The 22,577-nt window shown below is 44.7% G+C and overlaps 1 protein-coding gene across 4 annotated transcripts in view; it reads right to left on the bottom strand.

Annotated features, from left to right (window-relative positions):
• KMT2E (lysine methyltransferase 2E (inactive)) overlaps window positions 1-22,577 on the bottom strand; it is a 3,564,841-nt gene that overhangs the window by 1,264,817 nt on the left and 2,277,447 nt on the right. For all 4 annotated transcript variants that reach the window (XM_069629119.1, XM_069629120.1, XM_069629118.1 and 1 more), the window contains one exon: window positions 14,494-14,658. In XM_069629119.1, coding sequence (XP_069485220.1) covers window positions 14,494-14,658 — 165 coding nt within the window. The remainder of the gene's footprint in view (window positions 1-14,493; window positions 14,659-22,577) is intronic.

Genomic DNA, 22,577 nt, shown 5'->3' with positions numbered 1-22,577 from the left:
GCTGGGGGCAGTATGACCCAGAGACCAGTGATTGGTTACTAAGAAAGACAGATCAGAAACAAAACTGATACTGATTTTTGTCTTTACCGAGGATTCCCAGTCTGACGACGGGGAATATTCATGAGCATGTGAATCCATGCCAGACCCCATGCTGGAGAAAGAACATGGCATGAAAACCTGTTCTGTGTTTTTTTCCCACTTGAGAGTCCGCAGCCATTGCTTTTTGATCACTGTACTTTTCACAAAGAAGGAATTGCCATTTGCATCTCAGTCCCTGTAGCGGGCATTTGGCATTAATTCGGCCTCACTTCTTTAAAAGCTTGAGGCGAATGGTGAATTTTGTCCCTTTACGTGAAGTTCCTTGAACCCGTAACCAACACTATGTATCATGCAATTGCAGAAGAAATAAAGACAGGGGCTGTGCCCACTCTTAGCGACTTCACTAAACATTGCAAAACTATACCGATACAAATAAATTTCAAGGGAGGACAAGGTCAGGGAGCCAGTCAGGACCAAAAAAAAGCGGTTTGACTGTGATTAGTGCAACAACACAGAAATAATGCACATGTATGTATCCCTAAGCCAGCTCAGGGAAGACCATAAACGTAGAAGCACGCCGGCACCCTATATATTGAAGTTCCCTAGCAATAGAATTAGAGACTACCTCATTAGATTTCGATGGAATCTACTATTGACTAAAGAGGTCATGGTCAGAAGGAAAACTGTCAAACTAGAAAATGCCGAATGTAGATTCTGTCTCAGGGAAAGTTTAGTGGAAACATTATAGCACTTGGTTGCTGAATGCCCGAATTTGAGACCTTTGCGGTATCTGCACTTTAAGAAGTTTATTGATGCCCATAGGAATATAGAATGTGAATATTTTTGGAGAAAATGTATTTATGGTCAACAGATGAGCCTAATAACTTCTTGTACAGCCTGAATATAAGTGAAGGATGAGAAACAATAGAATGGGATGTCATATTAAGTTTGTCCTTTACTGTGCCCACCCTCTCTCCACACCTTCGTACTGATTTTACTTGTATTATCCTTTTTTACTTCTTCATTTATCCGTTTCTAACTGAGTTCAAAGTATTAGGATTGATAAAATGTATATGTTTGATTTTACTGTTTTTTCTTTTAACGGAAATTAACATTCAATTGTGACTTTAAGATATGTATGCTTTGTCTGTCAACAGCAGGATTGCCACCTTCAGGGCAAATGACAAATCGATGTAATTCACAGAGGTGCCAGAGTACAGCAGGGTCACTACAACAAACCCATTAGTTTCCCACTGGGTAATGTCTGCTTCCTCCACATTAGATGCCTAATCGATAAAGACGACGTCTCTTCCGTTCGGCTTCGGACAGTGGACCTCGTAACGCTCCCAGCTGCATTGATTCCTCAGCTGATTCTTTTGGCGGCAAAACAGGTAGGGGTAGAGGAAGGAAGACCCCCTTGCCGGTTCTTTGTTCACCTCGCCATTCCGTCAAATGATGGTCAATACAGATAATGTGATAATTTTTCAGGTACCAGGGAATGTATTATTTCGTCCTTATATTCCTCACAGAGGCCTCTTCGAAAAAAACAAGCTGCACTGTGTTACTTCTGGCCACTGGGAATTCGCTGCTAGTTGGCGGAAGTGCCTGATGTAAGTCACAAGGTCTGAAGGGCCTTGCTTATAGCCAGGTAGCTGGTTCTGAACTGTGGCCGCCAGATTTGGGGAACTGGAATACAGCAAGCAAGGCTTTCTTGAACTCACTGGAGTGATCTAGGATTGGGCTGTTGGCTAGGGCATTGCCTGTTAGGTTGCTGAGGATAAACCCAATCTTAGCGTTGACATGCTCAAAGTGGTGAGGAGAGGACAGAATCTGAATTGTATCTTACAGTGGTTGCAAAATTCCATAAGTCTATGTGAATCACCATCATATTTGAAGGACGTGGTGTGGGCCACGGTGCTTTCGGACAATAAAACCACAGGATTCTCACTTACAGCACTGCAGAGAACAGTCGTTTCCGGCTTCAAGGAGACCTCTAGTCGTAGAGCCTGTAGTTCTTCTCTAAGTTCCTGCACTACATCCATCACAGTAGGGTAAGATGGGCGTCGTAACCTGTCAAATACCTGGTCATGTCATTGCTGGGTTCTGGTCCTGGGTTGTCGTTCAATATGACTCCGACCAGGTATAATCCTTTTTCGGACTATCCAGAAGAAGATATGTATTATGATGAATCCTATGGAGTCCGCGCAATGACCCTGCCTAAAGTCACCTCCCAGGTGGCCAGGGAAAGGCAGGCGCTTCCTGATTCTAACCCTGGGGGTGGTATTATCCGGGAAGATTACAGGGGAGAAGGGCCCCAGGTGAGCAGGAGGACTCTGTTGGGTGAAACGCAGTATTCGTCTTCCTCAAGGAAGGAAATATCATTGATACCGGAATATGTAATGGCTTGCTGTCAGAGAGAGCTTTTATTTTCCCAAGATAACTATCTGAACGTGGCTGAAAACAATCATAATGCATTACGTATTGGGAGTAAGAATACCCCTTTTAAAGTCACTAACATCATAGAGATTAAAGCTCCTATGACCCCCGGGGTGGTAGTAAAAATTAGTCTTTAAATGAATGCCTGCAGGCCTTTCCTCACACCTGACGGCTGCATTACCCTAGCTAGAGCCCTCATCTTGTCTAGACTAGATTATTGTAATGCCCTGTATGCCAGTACCATGGTCCAGAATACAAAAAAACTGCAGTTCAGCCAAATCAACGCCTTGAGAGTAGCTCTAAATATACCAAAAAAGTCTCACATCTCCTCGATCACACGGAATACTCAATGGCTACCTATCCAAGAGCGAATCCTCTTCAAAACACTCTCCTTCACCCACAAATGCCTAGACAAGCTAGCACCTAAATACCTCACAAATAAATTCACTTCCGGTCAGGCCCATGCACTCAGTTTATGCGCCCCGTCTCTCCACACCACAATTCATGCTTCAGAACGCCAGAGGCAGTAGCTTCCCTGTGTTAGCTGCTAAACAATGGAACAACCTACCAGCCGCGCTAAAGTCTGAAACCTCCTTCTGGACCTTCCGAAAACACCTCAAAACATGGCTCTTTACACAGGAACTACTAAAATAACTTCACCACTCAACTTACAAATTCACAATGCATTCTCATTTTACAGCTTGCAGGGCACTCTCTGCTGCATATGTGTAACTTCGTAACTATTGTATTTACTATTTTATCAATTCAGTAACCTTGTTGTCACATCACAAACTATTGTATTAATGGCAAGAACAACTTTGTAATTATGTAACCTTGTAACTTGTTTTCTGTCAAGAACAGCGCCTAGATGCCTTCGAGCTTGGTGCGAAATACAAATTAATTAAATAAATAAATATTACCAATTTAGACCCTGAAAAACCCTTATTCCTCTGTAAAGCCAAATCCTTAATTGAATCCTCAATACTCCTTTAGGTAATATAAATAAGGAAAGAAATGAACTTGGTGTTGATAATTCCATTAGAAAAGCAGATTTTAATATTGTGCACTACAAACCCCACAATTTCCAAAGTACTGGCATAAATAAGAGGGCTGCAGAAGCACAGGACTGCATGTTGCAGCCTATTTTTGGTAATGACCCACACCTGATGGAGACTGGGAGGCATAAAAAGGCCCCCTCAGTTGCAGGTTACAGAGAAGAGCAGTAGTAGAATGTGGAGTAGTTGTGATACCTTCAAATGGCAGCAGAAGTTAGAGGCGAGCAGAGAAACTGGGACCACCGTCGTGTGTAGGATGGATGTCGGTCCCGGGAGGGTCTCTTCTGTCCGAGACCTAGATTGCAGGGGTTGCGCAGAGGAAAGCGTTCAGATTGACGGCTTTCCCTGAGGAACGCAGCTGCAGAGGTCACGCAGCGGAAAGTGTGCAATTTGAAACCTTTCCCCCATGTCAGTTGAGCACCGTTGGCAGGCGAGCACCAGAGAGTCGTGGAAGCGAGAAGAGCTCCTCTGTCGACTGGCACGGGCCGCCGAGTAGGAGAGGTTGCCGGTCCGCGGAGGAAAGCAAAGGCAGAGGACCTGGAGGCAGCGAGGCGAAAGGATGCGCACGCCAGACCCGGTGAGCTCACTATTAGATTGTCACACCGGAGCGCTCAGTAACCGCCCACTGGCAGAGTCCAGGGGCCTTGAGCACATAAATATTATATATAGAGTGAAGTGCAGGAAGAAGCATTTTTTTTAAATCGAGAACTGAAATAAAGCAGGCTAATTATCTTGCAAAACAAGCTGACTCAAAAAGAAGCAGGTGGCAGAACAAGAACTCAACTATCACACCAGAAGGGTATGATTGTATCTATGTTGGTCAGATTAAAGGCCAACAACAAGAGAGGGCAAACGCCAGATAAACCAATACAAACAACTATTGCCAAGGCCAAAAGAGAATCATACCAAGGCAAGTTACGAAGAACCAACATTGCCAAAGCCAAGGGAGGGCAATTAAGAATTCAAGTGTTTGTAGAGGCTACTGTAAAGGAGGTCAGAAAAGGAACTGGCTTAAACTCACATTACAAAAGCAAAGAAGTGTGAGAGAGAACCATTGTCGGTATTTGGTTAATACAGAAGTGGCGAAGCAAGAGTGGCCAAATGGCTTCCCTTCCGATAGAAGGTATTCAGGAGGAGTGAAGCATAACCTGCATTGCATGTGACAATCACAAGTGTGTAACAAACAGCATCAACGTGTTTCTTGTTTTCCAAGAAGAAATACTTAAACTTGAAGCTGTGAAAAGGCATTGCTAACTTGTTGGAAGATAACCTTTACCACAGACGCACTTGTACTTGGTTGTTTATTCTGTCCTGGCAGGAGAGTACACAAGGGCAGAGAACCTTGTAGTAGTAGACCTGGCAGGTGAGTGGGCCAGGTGGAAGTCATTGAAGAAATCTGGTGTGGTCAAAAGTCTTGAAGTAGCAGAACCATTAAGATGTGTTTGTGAAGTGTTACAGAATCATCCTGACAAATTAATATCGCTAAAGCAAGTGTTGTATGAACTGCTAAAGAATTATATAATATTGTCAAAACACGTTTTTTGCAAACTATTGCAGAAATATCCTGACAAAGACATTTTTGTTGATCCTAGAAGAAGTTGTTTTCAACTATTTGTCCCAAGTGGAAAGAAGAAAACCTTGTTGAACAATTGTGAACTGGGGATTCCAAGATGGCCACCGTGGGTAGAGAACGTGTGCGAGAGCCTCTCCCCACAGGGACGCACTGAAGGTGAATAATTAAAGCAACACTGGCAGATTAATTAATGTTATCCTGGAAGAAAAACAGGTCGGCACGTGAAGGAACGACAGTGAGCAGAATACTGAAAGCTAATACGGAGAGCGCATAGAGAACTCTGCTGTGCAGCCCACAGAGAGGGATGGGCGAGCGGTCAGCCTCGGCAGTAACTGGCAAAGCTCCTCAGCCCAAAGCATTAAAGAAAAGGAATCAGGTTGGCTCGAGACAACGGGTGGAGGCGTAGCCCACCCTCATGCGATCATAAAGGACTGGAATAACTGGCAACCACGAGGATGAGGAAGGAAAGGAAGCAGCAGGGAGGAGTGCCTCATACCATGGAGGAACAAGCACCCGTTTGCCATGGGGGGGCGGACCGTAATGAAGAATTCAACGCAAGTTAGGCCCCCCCGTGGTCCCCACCTCCCCAACTGTAAAGCGCAAGGACCGCACAACAACAGTGGTCCTGAGAAGGAGACCTGCATCTCACAGCTTCAGATCAGCTACAGGAGAGAGGGTGGACCTGGTGCAAATTAACTGCACTGCATGAATTAGCACCCCGAAGAAGGGGGAAGGAAAGGAGGCAGCAGAGAGGAGAACCTCACACTACAGAGAGGCAGGCACCCGCAGGCCCCTGCGCTCTACTAGAAGCACGCCAGGGGGACAGAATACCACAAAAAACAAAAGTAAGTGCCCCCCATCATAAATAAGCGCAGGGATTACGCAGTGACTGCAGGGCTGAAGGGAGATCCAGAGCCCAGTAATAGGCACAAACACAACATTTAGACAAAAGACCTACAGCCCCACCCAAAGCCCCAGGCGAGAACGAAGGAAGGGGGGCGAAGGAGACAAGGTCAACCGAGCAAAAGGGCCAGAAACCCCAGGGGTGGGGCAAGGGAGCCATAAGAAGAGGAAAAGGACCCAGTTGGGGGCACAAACCAAAAGAGGACAGGTAGTGCACGACGCCCACAACTGGAAAATTCCAGGACAGGAACAGGTCCGCACAACAACGAAACCAAACACCTGCATGTCAAAGAGAAGAGGGAAAGTGGCAATGGTGAAATCCCTACAAACCCCACAAACAAAACAAATAGCGAGCATCAAACAACTGTGGGGAGGGGAGTCAACAACGACCATACGAGGAGGAGGCAAGTAAACCTGACCAAATTAGGAAACTGGGGCAGAAGGAACGATGGCAATGTGCATAGAAGACATGCAGAGCTGGTTTAAGGAATTCCAGGACCAGTTCATGGCCTCCTTCGAAATGCAATCCGAGACACTGAAAGTGGAAATTAGACAATCAATACAGGAGATAAGGCTGGATGTTGCAACACTGGAGGAAAGAACTGACACATTGGAAAGGAAAGTTCAGAACATGGAGGAGGACGCACAAAAAACAGAGGTGGCCCTGGAATATCTTGTGCGCTTCACACACAATCTGGAGATACAAAGCGAGGAACTGAAAAAATCGCTTGAGGGGGTCCAATGTAAGAATCAAAAATCTATCAGAACGAGTTGAAGATAAAGATCTGAAAGCAACTATTCAGCAACTGTTTCAGATATCCTAGCAGACGAAGCAGAAAAAGGGTTCAGATAGACCGGGTACAGCAGCAATTATGTCCTATGGGCAGAAGGAATGCAAGGTTAGCATTCCCAGTTCGAATAAACGGAGAAGATGTGCAACTCTATCAAGACCTCGCAGAAGTCAGAGACAGCAGATGGGGCCGGTGGTGACATTTCTAGCATCAAACCAAACAAGGTACAAGTGGACATTTCCTTTTGGATTGCTATTCACATGGGAAGGACGACCACACAGAATCACCACATGCGAAGAAGAACAGATCCTGAACTTGCAAGGAGTCACGCAGGGACTACAAAATGGAGCCAGAGTCTGCAGAAAGCCATGAGAAGGGAAAATTGTCCCAAGCGGCGACAGAAACGCCAATAAGAAATGAAGGGGCGATATAGGCCAAAGTCAGAAAACAACGAACACAGGGTAGATAAGTAAGATTGGGACAAAAGAAGGTAGCTGATCCTGAGAGGGATGGTAACTGTGAGTGTGACAGAGAACAAGAGGTCCAGGGGGGCAGGACGGGAGTGGAATCTTGGTCTCACAGTGGGGTTTAGTAATCCCACACAGATAACGCGGGTGGTTTGAGGGCAAAGTGCAGAAGACATGTTGTCCGAGCGGACATAGGAACCTGGACCCTCCTCAGGGTGTTGGGGAGAGGGGTGGGGGAGAACAATTGGGAAAGATGGGAGTGGGTGCGAGAGTTGGGGGGACATAGGAAGGGGGATGAGAGGGAGGAGGAGTGGGGGTGTAGAATCAAAGTCCTGGAAAAGAAAGGAAATAGAGGGGACGAAGATTAGATGACGTCATTAAAAAAGTGTTGACATATAACGTGAGGGGGCTAAATACCCCCATTAAAAGGAAAACGGGAGAACACCTTGTGAGGGGGAAGAAAGCGGACATACTAATGTACCAGGAGAGACCCATTAGGAAAACAGACCAGAACCATTTAAGACTGCAAGGATTCTCTCAAATATATCAAGCCAATGCTGGGGAGAAAAGGGCGGGGGTATTGATAGCGATTTGGAACGGACAAGGGATACGGGTTCAGGGAAGAATGGTCGATAAAGAGGGGCGATACCTTTTTTTTAATAGAACTCATAAAGACCGGAAATTAACATTAGCCTCGATATATGCCCCTAACACCGGCCAAGATGGGTTTGTAAAGGGGTTCTGTCTATCCTAGAAGAGTTTGCTTGGGGAAAATTATCCTGGCAGGGGACCTCAATTTAGCATGGGAGCCCCACCTGGACAGGAGCACCACTACGTGATCGGGGGCACAGGCCCCATCGAGGGTGTTGAAAAACAAAATGGAGATGCTGGCACTACATGACGTGTGTAGGGCAGTAAGGGGACAAAATCGGGGATACACATATTACTCTCAGGTTCACTACTCACAATCGAAGACTGATTATATATGGGCCTCAACCGGACTAGTAGGCAAGGTAAAAGAAATTGAAGTAGGATCCATCTCTCTCTCGGACAATGCCACGGTCATGACCAACTTCATGTTGGGGAACGTTAGAAGGGGAATATGGAAGAGGAAGTTTCCATCAGAGCTTCTACAAGATCAGGTTATGGTGGGCACCATAAGGGAAAGATTAGTGCAATACTTCTCAGACAATGACACAGGTGACACACAACAGGGTGTGGTATGGGACGCATTCAAGGCGGTGCTGAGGGGGGAATTGATAGCCCTAAAAGTTGGGAGAGACAAAAAGAGACGCAGGTGGGAAGAGGAGCTGGAGGGAAAGCTGAAAGAGATTCAAGGGGAGATCTCAAAGAATCCAACAAAGAAACAGACTAGCATTAAGTCATGCCCGGGGCCAGCTGGGAATGATGCGTAATAAACAGGCAGGAAAAGCACTCCTCCACCTAAAATACTGGTACTATATTAGACCCAACAAGGCAGATAAGCTGGTGGCATGGCAACTAAAGGCAAAAGAGAAAACCAGAACGGTCTTGAAACTCCGGGACAAACTGGGGCACGTGCAGACAAAAGATGAGGACATGGGTGAGATACTACGAGAATACTATCAGACACTGTACAAATCTGACAACCCGTGTCCCGACACATAGGAGAAATATTTCATTTGATATTCGATATTTGAAGGCCTCTGCCTCCCCAGAATTACGGATGAGGAAAGGCAAACCCTAGAGGGAGAAACAACAGAGGAAGTAGTCAGGAAAGCAATGAAAGGTCTGCCGAGAAACAAAGCCCCAGGCCCAGATGGTTACCTGGATTGCTTTTATAAACAGTACCAGGATATCCTGGCTCCTAAATTAACAAAATAGTTTAATACGTTTAAAAAAGAAGGCAACATCACTCAGTCAATGAATGAGGTGAAACTAATAGTCTTCCCCAAACAGTGAAAGGACCCAGAGCTTCCAGGATCATGCCGTTCGATAGCCTTGATAAACCTAGACGCAAAGCTCTGTACAAAGGTGTTGGCAGATAGGATTTCACACTTGCTCCCAGCACTTATACCTCCAGATCAGTCAGGGTTTATTCCAACAAGGCAAACTTTTGATAATACGCGTAGGGTATGTCATCTGATGGAAAAAGTGGAGAAAGCACACAGGCCGGCATTTCTTTTCTCAATAGATGCGGAACACGCTTTTGACAGGGTGGAGTGGACACAGCTATTCCGCACAATGAGATGAATGGGGTTTGGACAGAATGTCCTCCATATGGTGAAAGCCAAATACCCCTGTGCTGGTGTTCTGGGGCCCGCCACTTCTGGCGTAGTTGCAGTAGCAACTCAAGATGCCAACCACACTGCGCATGGGCGAGGTGCGGGCCCCCGCGCCTGCGCAGGACATCAGAAATGGTGGCGTACATGGCACAGGGAGCGGCCACGATCCCGTGACTGTGTGGTTCACTGGCCCGGTTCCGGCTGCTGTCGCTTCGCCTGCCTGTCCGCCGGAGCTGCAGGCACCAGAGTGAGCACACCCACCAGAAAAGTGGCTGCGGCAGCATGATCCCCACACTTCAGTTCATCTGCAGCGGTTCCCTGTGGCGGGGCGGCCGCAGGCTGATTTGGGTAAGGAGAGGCTGGGAGGGGGCCTGCTCTCCCCAAGCACCAGGGACGGGTGTTGGGGGTCACGGTCCCCCAGGCCCCTTTGACAGGGACAGGAACACTGGCCCTGTCACATTAACCAGACAAATAAACAGGATGCAGTAGGATATATAGGCGATCAAATATGGTTCTAGGGCAACTAAATACTCTCCTCTTACTACAAACAGAACATACAGTGCTATAAATGCTGAAAATGAAACAAAAATACTATGAGGCGGGGGAAAAAACAGATATAAACTCAGGCCTCAAGATAAAAATGAGGCAGATTCTCAATCATGTCCACGAGATAACACGCACAGTTGGCAACCCGACTTTACCTGGTAAATAAGACATTTAGAACATTGTATCAGACCTTATACATGTTCCATCCGTGGGGAAAGTAGAGGGCTATTTATGTGCGATTCAGCTTTCAATATTGGGGTGGATGCTGCAGAAGAGATGCATTTATTGATTTAGGAAAAGGAGATTCTCCGGAATTTCTTTTTCATCAGAATCAAAAAAATGCCATGGTTCTGACAGCTGAATTTTACAGTGCTTTTCTATGCTGTACTCCTGCTTCAGTCATGCTTTTCAACACTTTTGGGGAGTTAAACCATAATATGCAGTCATTTGCAGCAGTCACCATGACAGTGATTCCAAAAATGGGGAATGATCCCAAAGAGTGCACACGCCATTCTCTGTCATCTTTGGATGTGGATTAGTGACTGCGATTCGCTTCTTAGCTACCAACATACAATTAAGGTTTGTTGCTTGGAACTTGCTGCCCATTGCTCTGGTCCTCTTTGGTTTTTGCTCTCTTTGTGCCTCCTCCACCAGTCTGCTCTTCTTTGCTTTTGAAATCAAGCACTTTTCCCTGTTCTGCTAAGGTCCAGCCGTCCTAGTCTAATTGCTCTTTGGATCTCACTCCTCATTCTCTGATACTCGCTCTCCATGTTGGATTCTCTCCTGAAGACTACATCCTCCCATTGTCTCTGTTAAGACTGGAGGGGGTTATCTATACCTCTGCCCGCTATATGGTAGGGTAAAGGCACAGAACACCCCAGCCAGGGCCCTCAATTTGGTAGAAATGGACGAGCAGCCAGGCTTAAGCTTTCAGGAGGTGATGCAGGCTGGTTTTTAAGTAAGGTTAATCCCCAAATCTTTCACAAAGGAATGTCCACACACTATGTTAGGTGATAACACAGCTTCTTATATGAAATAGGATTAAAGTATATACATTTAAATAATAACACTTTGTACTTGGAAATACTTATTCAAAGAATGGCATATGCATACACTATATGTCGTACCACACAATACTAAAATTCAGTAAGAGATGCACTAACTGCAGAAATTTTTAAATAGGCATATGAATTCTTAAGTGAGGTGTATCAACATAGAATAGAGAAGAAAGGCATGTTAGTTGTGAACAGTGGCAAAATGCTTTCTTTAGAGTAGATATACAATTCTGTGTGAAGATCCCCCCAAACCTGGGCATCCTGTAAGGGAAAAGTTAGGGAGTAACTTATCTTGTCTTTTACAACCCAGTCCAATAATGTTCAATAATATTCTGCTTTCTTTTAAAAGGTTCAACCACCCCACAGTACCTGAGAGGTCACAGGAGAGCAGGTTCCAAGACGAATCTGGGACCCCTGGACGACTCCTGAGGCTAGAAGATGCTCTTCCTCATCACAGTACCTTCGGTGCCTTGGCAGGCAAAGTGGCATTGTTTCTCGGTTGCACTCCACGATTTCCTCTGAGGATAGACCCCCATTGGAAGAAGGAGCCACTGGGATGCTGAATCCACGAGAAAAATTGAACCAAAGTTTTTCTCAAGTGCAGCAGTTTTGCTCTTCGCAGTACTCTCCTTTGGTCTACGATTTCTCCGACTGTAGAAGTGCTGTGAAGATTAAACTTGCTCTGGGCTCCTTAAAGGCTTGGTAGATGGGAGTAAGACCCCTGGGACCATTCGATGACTTCTGACGGCGATGGGTGCATAGGTCACTTTTGGTGTTAGGTTTCAGAATATTGCGGTTTTCCGACTTTTGATTGATTGATGCTGCAGCCACAGCACGGACGTCTGGATGGCTTCTGGTGACCTGGACTCGACCACTTGAGTGGAACTCGGACCTTCACCAAGTCTGGACTCTCACATGTCTTCATTAGCTTCTGGTGGCAAGAAACCCACGAAGGACATTCCTTTGCACTTAGCGACTCGGTACTCTCTCCGGCGGGAAAAAGTGGTCATTGATGATGGCAAGAATGTCCCTTGAAATGTTCTTAGGAGTTTGAAACTTTCGCAGCACTGGGTGTCCAGCAACACTATGCCACGGTACCCCCTTTTCTCAGGGGTAGACAGCAACGGCCTCCAGCAGTCACGAAACGCACCTGTGGACCATGGGTGACACAAATGGACTTCTTCAACTCTAGTTGTCCGGGCACTCCTCTTCAGGATGCATGAAGACACCTTTGCCGGAAGGCAGGCACACAGGACTGGCTTCCAGGGTACATCGGATGAAGAGTACCGGCTTGCACAATGGTCCCTCGTAGCTCAGGGAAGAGATTGCCTTTGCAGCTCATCTCTGGATCAGTCCTTGGAAGAACACGGAAGGTTTTGGATTACACAATGAAATGCAGCAGCAGACTTCTCCTCCACCTGGGTTTCAAGGAACAGATTCTTCGAGCTTCCGCTTCGACTTCAGCTTCTGAACAGAGTGGTAAGTGAGAGGTCCCCAGATATACACATCTGTTCCCCATTCACTCTGGCTGAGCCAGGCTCAGTCTGCCAAGCACGCAGAAGGGCATTAATTCAGGTAGGCAGCCAAAAATGCTCACAGGCATTCAGGCCAATCACTCCACCCAGACACCCATAACAAAGAATGTGGATTGGGCTAAGTACCCAGCCGTTCAGCACATTACACTGCATTAATTCCAGTTTCGGTCAGGGCTGTCTCATTCATTGTGTCAAACACACAGACACCAGACACCCATTACACAGAATTTGAGTTCAATTCAGACTCCATTCCTATAGGTCCCACCCCTAGGATGTACCCACAACACACAGCCTCTGGGAAGGCTCCAGTCAGTCTGACAGGAGGCAGCTCCAGAGCCATATATGTTATTTCCACCCAACAGCCAGTCAGGAAGAAAGGGACCAGAGACATATATGGTGTTTCCACCCAACGGCCACTCAGGAGGAAGGGAACAGAGACAGGTCTTCCCAGGACTATGGGAACCGAGGTAAAAGGCAATAGAAACCAAGGGGCCACAGGAGCCATCTTGCCTTCCCTTCCATCAGGCATCCATTGATTCCCATGGCAGGGCTTGGGATGTCTCAAAATGGAGTACTCCCAGAGCCACTGCCAAGTTAGCATGTAGCTGCCACCAGCCCATACCCTGCTCTATGGGTAACACACATGTACCAGAAAACACACATAAGGGATACAAGGGTGTACACCCCCACACATAGGTGCCATAAGGGTATTCCATAGGTGTTGTTCACCAAAAGGAAAACATGAAGAGCTGCACTTCCAGAGGTCCAGCTAGACCACAGTGGCAGAAAAATAGATAAAACACCCACAGAGAAGTGGTAGGACAAGGACTAGGAGGCCTTGACCCTCCATAAGGCATTCCCAGCATCACAGTCTCAGCTTCTTTCATGGCTACAGACTGCAGCAGTGTTTGCAAGCCCCTTTTCAGCTCACCTACATGCCAACCCCCTCTTCTCCCATGGCTCTCTTCTCCCTATCTGGGTTTTCTGCTCGGCCAACCTACCAGTGGAGCTTTGAAGTCTTGCAGCTGATAGCCGTTGGTTGGTGGTTCTTGTACTACTCCTGGCCATAGACCTTCCATCTCCTCCTCAAGACATACACCTCTCTACTTACCTTTATTAATTTTAACATTCTTTAAAAGCGCGTTTGTTCTGTGGGCTGGTCCAAGCTAACCATCATGTAAAACAAATTCCAGAAGTGCCTTATATAACAATTTGGGATAGGCAGTTCGCTACACCCTGTTTGCATGGTTCACTTTCCAGATTTCTACACCACAGATGACTTACCAATGTGTCAGAAAATGCCCAAGGCCCAAGCAAGCAAATTCGGAGCACACAGAGCACGCAGATCCCTATGCCTTGTGGCCATAGCACCATTGGAAAAAGGGAAGTGACACTTTGTTCTCTGGAGCACCAACAGTGTCCAGATCTGAAACTCCCAGGGAACCCTTAGAAAACTGGTGGCATCACTGCTTCCAAAATACATTTTTAAAATCCTCCACATTGAAAATCATGTTTGTGACATGTAAGTCGTTAAAGGGTTCTTGGATGGTGGAGTAACCCTCAAGGTTGAAAACCTTTTCATCGAGACATAGATCACCGTTGAGTTCAATGTTGAAAAACTTGACATAAGTCTTGACATGGAGTCTTTCCACTTAAACGGTTAAGAGACGATAACCTTGCCTTTATACAGAGGATGTGTAACACAGGAGTACCCAAGAAATGACAAACATAAACGTATTTGTAACAGTGAATAAAAACCTCTCTCATTTATGTTATCAACTTCATTTATTATCCTTCTTTTTGTTAAAAAAGAAGAAAAAAATAGTAACCTGATAAAGCTCCAGCTCATTAAGCATCGGTATTTCCTTGTTTTCTGTTTTGAGCTCTGTTTTGGATGTGATGATTCTTTCCAAGGCCTGCTCTCTCCGTTTTTCCCTTTTTTCCAATCTGGCAAAAGCTTGTAAAATAGCTTCCATTTTCCGCTCTTCTCTTGTCTGTAAAATGAGATAATATAATAAAGAAATATTTTCCAGGATGGTCAAACATTGAATGACAATGGTATAAATGTTTTGCAAGCAAAAAATATATATAGCCACAGTTTATACAAGTAAATAATGTGCACTATGACGTTAAAAGAAAAATAACTATCAAGTCAGACACAATGTTCGAGAAAATGGAAAAAAGACATTTTAATTACTGGCTGTGAATTTGAAATGTATGTTTGTGCATCCCACACTGTTTGTATATATTATTTAGCCATAAAATAGTTATAAACTTAAATGTGATATAAAAATAAAGTTTTTGACTTCTACAACTGTGGTATATATAAAAAAAAATACTTGACAATTATGGAAAAAAAGTTAATCCAATATCAACTCCCCAGACAACTTTGTGTGAAAAATGGTTTAGGGGCACCAAAAGCAGAGCAGGTGGTTTGGTGATCCAGCGGATGCATATACTTAATGTTAAATCACAGACCTTTCCTGAAAGGATCTGAGAAGGAAAATTCCTATAGCAGCTACTAGAAAAATATTTGACCTAACCTCCTGCTGATAGACTAAATTGAAAGAAGATCCTACGATGCAGTAAAGTTGTCTAATGTTTGTTCTTCAAGTGGTACGCCTTACGTTTAAATCTCTTTAAGAATTTATCTTTGCACATATGATCATTATGTATAGAAAAGTTATGTACTTACTTGTAACATAGTTCCCCAGTGAGGGTATCATCCCCAGATTTATAAGCTTCTTCACTTCTTTAAAACTGATGAACATGTTAGAGCTACCATTACAAAGTGGAAAGGTTAACTTGGGGCACAGGCTTTTCTCTCTCGGGGCACTTTGCCACATATTTTTCTTTTTGGGTTTGGCATTGTTTCAACGGTTTAAAAAAATAGAATATGAAAATAAAAATACAAAAGTTTTGTAAGATTCATGGGTCCAATTTTACCTCCAATACAGAAGCAACATGGCATATCCTTACATCCCATTCCAAAGCAAACTTGTAAATCCTTCCTTACTACTAGTGCCCCATGGCATGGTCTGAGGACTAATCTGCAAAGTTGCTGTCCTCTTTGGGGACATTGTTGAAGATATTGGTAAACTTGGACCTAAGGTTATTGCAATCTGCTTGTATGACAGTATTAGAACCTTGAAGGCGCTGTCTGTCTGACAGTATGCTTCATTCACTTCAACCTGGCTTAGTGGCTATTAGCTTACTTCCATTTCAAATTAAATATATTTCTTGTAAGAGAAAATCAATTCTAGTGATTTACAGACACACAACTAAAGTGTTTTCTTTTTCAAAGAAAACGCTGCAGGGTTATTTCAAAATAATGTGACTGTAATACCAACGTTTTTTTGAAGAAAAATGTTCAACAATACAAATACCTGTCAGATACCCTCACACAAAATAAAATGTGGCAAACACAAAACATGCTTTGCTTGTTTGCAATTTCCCATCTCACTAAACAGGTAACCACCCTAACTGTGAACGGAGGGTAGCACAGGGGCAATTCACTGGTCTTGGGAACAAGACCATGCAGAGCAACAGAGGTTCGAATCCCGGATCCGTGTTTAGAAACCAAACTCGGGTACCGTATTAGGCGCATTATAAAAAAAACAGTAAATAAAAGGGATGCAAGAAAATGTATTACATATAAAATGTTATGACACTTCTATGTCATCCCTCCTATTAAGAGATTTGCTTCTCTCACCCCCATGCATGCCCTCTTGTTTTCAGCCCCCCTAGATTAATGCACTCTTCCTCTGTTTTCAGTCCTCCCATCCTTTATATGCTCCCCTCAGCTACCCGAGCCTACCACCTCACTTTGCTCCTCATTCTGGAAAGGTTGCATGTATTGAAGCACTTTCTCCTTTGTTGCAGAAGCCTTATTCAAACCTTGCTCTCCTCATATTCTCAGACAATCTTTCTCCAAGTTCTTTCCCGTGAACTCATGACACCGACTGCTCCATTCCCCTTAATCTCTTGTGTTTAGGCCCATGATCAGTCTGCCTTTCAGCGCTTTCACTAAATCAGGTAGGGCTCTCAATCTGCCATTGCTGATATACTTCCTAACACTCTCCAGTTGCCGCCTTCCTGTCTGCCATTACCCTATTTATTGGTTATTTATAAACCGCACAATACAGCAAATGGTGTTTCAGGGCGCTACAAGACAAAAAAGTGTGGGGGGGACAGGGTTGAAAATGAACAATAACGGTCATACTGGGCTTTGTGACATTCGGAGCGTGCAAATGCAGTAACAAGAAGTGCAAGGGAGAAGGGAATGGGGGGGTGACAGCCTCTGGGGCTAAGCAAGTGCTAAGAGGAGGCCAGGTGGCCAAGTACCAGGGAAAGCAGAGAGTGCAGGGAGTGAGGTCCACATGCTAAGTGCGATGACGGGGTGGACTGGGCGTGGAGGGCCTGATGCCCTGTAGGACTCAGAATGAACCAGGCAACCAGTCAAATCCGGCAGAGGGGGGTATTAGCAGCGGAGGGCGGAGAGCTAAGGAAGAAGATGAAAGGAGGGTCTTGAGGAGCTTCCGAAATAAAACCTAAGAGGGGCAGAGAGGTTTGAGAATCCAGAGAGACAGAGACAGCGGACACACAATTGATGCTTCACAATTCCTTTTATTCTAAACAATAAAGGGGTTGGAAAAACATCTAATTTGCCCTATTTCTGAATGGGAATAGTCTCAACCATTAACCAAAATCTCAATTCAGTCTTTGTCAGGATGGAAAAACAAAATGTCAACAGTCCTGTGTCAAAAACCTATTCCAACCTTCACACTCAAGAGTTCAAACCTACAACAAGGGAAAATAAATAATAAGTTGACCTCTCTCCTGCAGCTGTTCTCACTGGAACAATCCTTTCTCTGGTCTCCCAAAATGCCAAGGGAACAAACCCTTCTCTGGTCTTGGTTATGCCAGTGGAACAAACCCTTCCCTGGTCTTTTGGATGCTAGGGGAACAATACCTTCCCTTGTCTTTTACTTCTGTTTACAGTAATATCCACCTTTGCTCCCATTGAGGTCTAGGGCAGTTCCTATATTGGTACCACTGTGAACCTTTCCTGGGTACAGGTTCCCACCGGTCCTCGTGACCCTACCACCCTAATGTACATACACAATTAATATCACCTTTCCTTTGGATTGGCAGAGGTGCTCTATTTCTATGCCATGGATGACCTGTGGATTCCCCCCTTTTATTCTGACAAGGAAGAGTGCATAGTCTACAGGTATACGTATTGTGTGTGTCTCCGCTATTTTCCTTTATTTGGCTCTTTTCTTACCATTGCCAAATGCTTTAGTTGGGTAGCATTAATTCTGCTATGGGGCCCACCTTTGAAGTGTCTTTCTCAGTACTGCAGCCCGTTTCGAGCTGCTGCTGCTGCCGCCTTTCACTGTGCAAGTCCTGCCAGAGATGAGCCTTTCTCTGTAATTGTATAACAGGAGCTGTTCTTGGACTCCACACTTAGGGCCTGGTTTTCTGAGGCTGCAGGTCAGCCTCTCTGAAAACGCTGTTTACCTTCAGGCAGCCTGCTTTTTCAGAGGGAAGCAGTATTTCAGTGGCCAGCACTTGTTTCAACCAGCTCTCGAGCTACCCCTCCAGCCCCAGACGTTCCCGACATTGAGTTTCTGGGGGAATGTAAGGAAAGGGAGAATGCTTCTGAAGAGGTGCAGCTGAAAGTGGGCCTTCATGGCGAAGTTACTAATGTGAGGAGAGAAGGGGAGTGAGGATTTGAAGATGACACCAAGATTGTTTACCTCACAAGAGTCTGAGGGTAGGCAAACCATGGAAGGTGGCCAGAAGCTAGGAGGGAAGGAGGGGAGCTAGGGTCCCAAGAGAAGGATCTCAGTCTTACTGGCAAAAAGGCAGAGATTGTTAGCAGCGCACCAAGACTGAATAGCATGGGCTGCATTGGCTGTATCCCGCAGTGCTCTTTTGCACAAAATGGTGGATTTATCCTATCCTCTGAACACCTTTGCCTCTAGGACTTTCTTGCCTGTGACCGCTGATGACCGGGGGTTCCATGTCTGGAATTTCTAATGCCCGAAAAAGGACACTGCCTCTAGGTTTTGCTGTGCCACATCAACGCTGCGCTGCACTTCGTTGTGTGCTATTTCGCCATCCGTTTTGGTTCTGCTGGTGGATTGCTTGGTTGCTGGAGATGGCGGTTGGTGGCAGCCTTGCTGATTCTTGGTCTTGTAGGTGGACAGTAGAGAAATGAAGAAGGTGCCATTGTCTTTGTGACTTTGTTGGAGCCATGGTGGAGCTACGCACTGACATTCCAATTTAAAATAGTGCATTTTATAGGGCTGCATCTGAAGCAGATTGTTCCTGTTACACTATTTGCAGGTTTCTGAGCACTTGTATTCATATTTTTAGACTTTGCCTCTCAGTCAGGGTGTGTTTTTGTACTTTGTGGGTGGGATGATTCTATCTTGTCCTGCAATGTGCAGATTTTCTAGTCTTTCACCATTCTGTTGATCTGGATCACCATTGCATTTTCTTCTATTTAGTTTTCTTCCTCTTGTCCTGTCTTTTCTGTTTTGTGCTGTATTTTTTATCATCATTTCACCAATTCAACAGTGGTAAAGATGCAAATTCAGTGTTGCCAAGGGGGGCGCACTTATCAATGATGTACCTGATGGGGGGAAACAGTAGGGGAGTGGGAAATCCTGGAAGTCGGAACATAATTTACAGCTGCACTGTGCAACCTATGTGCCGTGTGCACAGGTGCAGCCAGAGACGTCAGTGGGGAAGAGGGGGTTTGGGGGAACAAAGATGGGCACAGGGAAGACGGACACACGGGTGCTAGGGATGAAGGGCAGGGGTAGTGGGTAGAAGCCGCTTCAAATTGCCTGTTGGCAGATAGGCCTGGGAAGAGGGCTGTGCTGCGAGGGTTTGAGCCAAGAGGGGACCAATCAGCGGGAGAGTTTTGGTGTCCCTACAGTGCAACAGTGTTTTGTGTCCTTGCCGATGACCGCAGGGCACCTCATTGGTTGGATGCTGTGTGAATGTCTCCCCTTTGCCAGGCAAATAGAAGTACAGCGGGAACAATAGTATTCAGGGATGCAGAAAATATTTTCTGGACTTTTTCCCAAAACCGTATGCGGCCCCACCTACGGAAGACCCAGGAAGGTTGGCGGCCTTCCAGGATCCTATAGATCTGCCTAAGTTTTCTGAAGAGGACAACAACAACCTCAAAATACTAATACCTCAGGAAAAGGTAATGTAGGCTAGTCAATCACCTGCCAAGGGTAAGGTTGCAGGACAAGCTCCCTATAGACCTGAATGATGCATTGGCAGAGTAGCTGTCACCCAGATTAACAAATGTGTTTGAAGAAGCTTGCAAATCTGGGCACCACTTTGATCCCATGTATGTATCTAACATCATGGTGTTACCTAAGCGAGGAAGAGACCCCATAAGGTGCAGATATCAATTGGGAACCAGACTTTCCATTAGTTTCCCCTATATGTTTGCTTGTTATATACTAACAAGTGGAAGAATACAAATATCTGGGAGTGAGTAGTATACCTAGAATGACCTCCGCCCACATATACCAATCCACTGGTAATAAAGCATGGAAGAAATGGCTGGTATTAAAGTGGACCATAGACTTCCATGCAGGGCGATCTATGGAGGCGAAGATCAGTACATACAGGTGTGCGATCGTCTCGAGCATTTTGTATGTGCTGGAGGTTTTCCCCACGAGATTAGTGAAATGGATTCCAAAACGGGAGGCAAAGATATTGAGATCTTTAGTGGGCTTACCATCAATGGTACCAGTAGAGGCCATACGGTTGGAGTTTAGACTTCCATCTCTGATGCCACTATGGAAACTGGCGGCCTGCAGGCCGTGGGCAAGAATCCAGTTTAATGGGCTGCAGGAGCTGACCCAATTGAATCTCTCAGCCTTACACACAAGTTGTTTCTCTAAAAGTAGATGGTACAGAGAACTGGTCCTGCAGGTTATTTCCCACTTCAGTGAACTTGGTATAGATGCCCCTCCACTCTCCTGGCAGGAGTTCTTAAATTGGAACGGAAAACAAGACAATTGGACATGTCACATGCTGTCAACCACTTAGCTAAACTCCGTCGCTACACAGAATACTTCCAACAGGGGTTCAAAGTTGACTGCCCTAGGAGCTACCTAATTAAATTAAGCTCCTCAGCTTTGACCAGATTTACAAATCGCTATGCGACTAAACTTCCTTCCAGTATTTGAAAACACAGGGTCATGGCTGGGAACACCAAGGGAATCCAGGCTGTGCAGACTGTGTGGGAATTATGTCGAGACCCAAAGGCATATTCTTACTAACTGAAGCACTGGAAGTGGAATACAAAAAAGGGTATACAAAGTTCAGGCTTGTGGCAACAGATCAATTTTGGGCCATGATTCTGGTAGCTGAATCCCTGGTGACAGCCTTGGCCGCTTTTCACATTTGGAAAATGGCATTAATTAAGTTGAATATTTTAACAGAATGATTTAACTAAATGAAATGGAATGAATCATATTTTAGATTTCAAATTAATTATTTTAAGCAAATGCCATGTAATGAAACAATGAACTGAATGTTTTATTTTTTTATTTCTCAATAGAAAACGGGGCCTGAGGAATTAACCAATGATTGTATAATGTATTGTTCTAATGCGTTGTCTCATTATGCTTTTAACCTGTTATTGTATTATAAATTGTGAAAGGTTGACAATGTTCTACCAAATGTATTCATAAAAATAAAATAAAAAGATATACTAACATCATACACACCAATGTTCTAACGGCTTTCAAATCCTTTCTACACACAGATCGGCAAGCTATAAGCAGGATAATGACATTTTTTTGCACAAGCTAAAATTCAGTCTAGAGAACAATGTCTTTTTGTTTAAGGAACAATCACTACAAACACATTTGTGGCAACGCCATGGGTTCTTGTGTGGCCCCCACCTATGCCAACCTGTGCATGGGATGGTGGGAGGAAACTATTGATTGGTCATAAAAACTTATTAACTACATAGTACACTAGTAAAGATTTATTGATGATTTGTTCGTCACTCATAGAACCCTTATCCAAATATATGTTGAATGTCTTAATAACAATTACCTAAATTTGAGGTTGACATTAATTGCAAGTAAAAAAAACACATTTTTCTAGATGCAGAGTTTGAAATTGTGGATAATAGGCTTACCAGCAAACTACTGACTAATTCTGTGTTACATGTGATGAGTTACCACGCTAGTAATTTTAAAGACAGCATCCCATATAGAGAGCTCCTGAGAGCAAAACTGAACTTTTCAGAAGAAGCTGACTTTAAGATAGAAGCTATTCAAATCGATTTTTGAACATTGTTGATGTACTAGAACAGATATTTATATTGGAATTCAGGTACTTGTGCTTATTACTGCTGACCCACGGTGCATTTTACCCATGTGTTTGTTACGATGTATTGCTATTTGATTAACTGTAATACATGTATGAGCACTAGCACTGTAGGCTCATTCAGATCTAACTCTATTTGTTATGCTTAATTATTTGAAGATCCATCACATTATCCCGAAAGTTAATAAGCTGTTTTAAGAACTAAACTGTTTTAATTTTCACTATTATACAGTCGATAACACTTATTTGTGCTTTGACTTTAGTAGAATTACGGGGTTCTAATAAGGAATTAGAGGGCTAACATTCCATACTTCATGAGAACAAAAAGTGAGGCAGCTGGTTGCCATTCAGTTTTTAGCCATGGACGCCATATTGGTGGAAAGGTTGCCATAGGCTACAATGGAAAGCAACTTTTTTTCCACCAGCATGGCGTCCAGGGCTGACACAGTTTCTGGTGGAATGTTGGCACTCTAGTTCTTTATTAGAACTCTGAGTTGAATTCTACATTCCAAGATGGAGCTCGATGTAGGTA

This window comes from Ambystoma mexicanum, chromosome 12, assembly GCF_040938575.1.
Source record: "Ambystoma mexicanum isolate Mex_15411 chromosome 12, UKY_AmexF1_1, whole genome shotgun sequence".
NCBI lineage: Eukaryota > Metazoa > Chordata > Amphibia > Caudata > Ambystomatidae > Ambystoma > Ambystoma mexicanum.
Note: the sequence above shows the minus strand (reverse complement) of the source record. Positions and strands in the feature narration are given on the sequence as shown.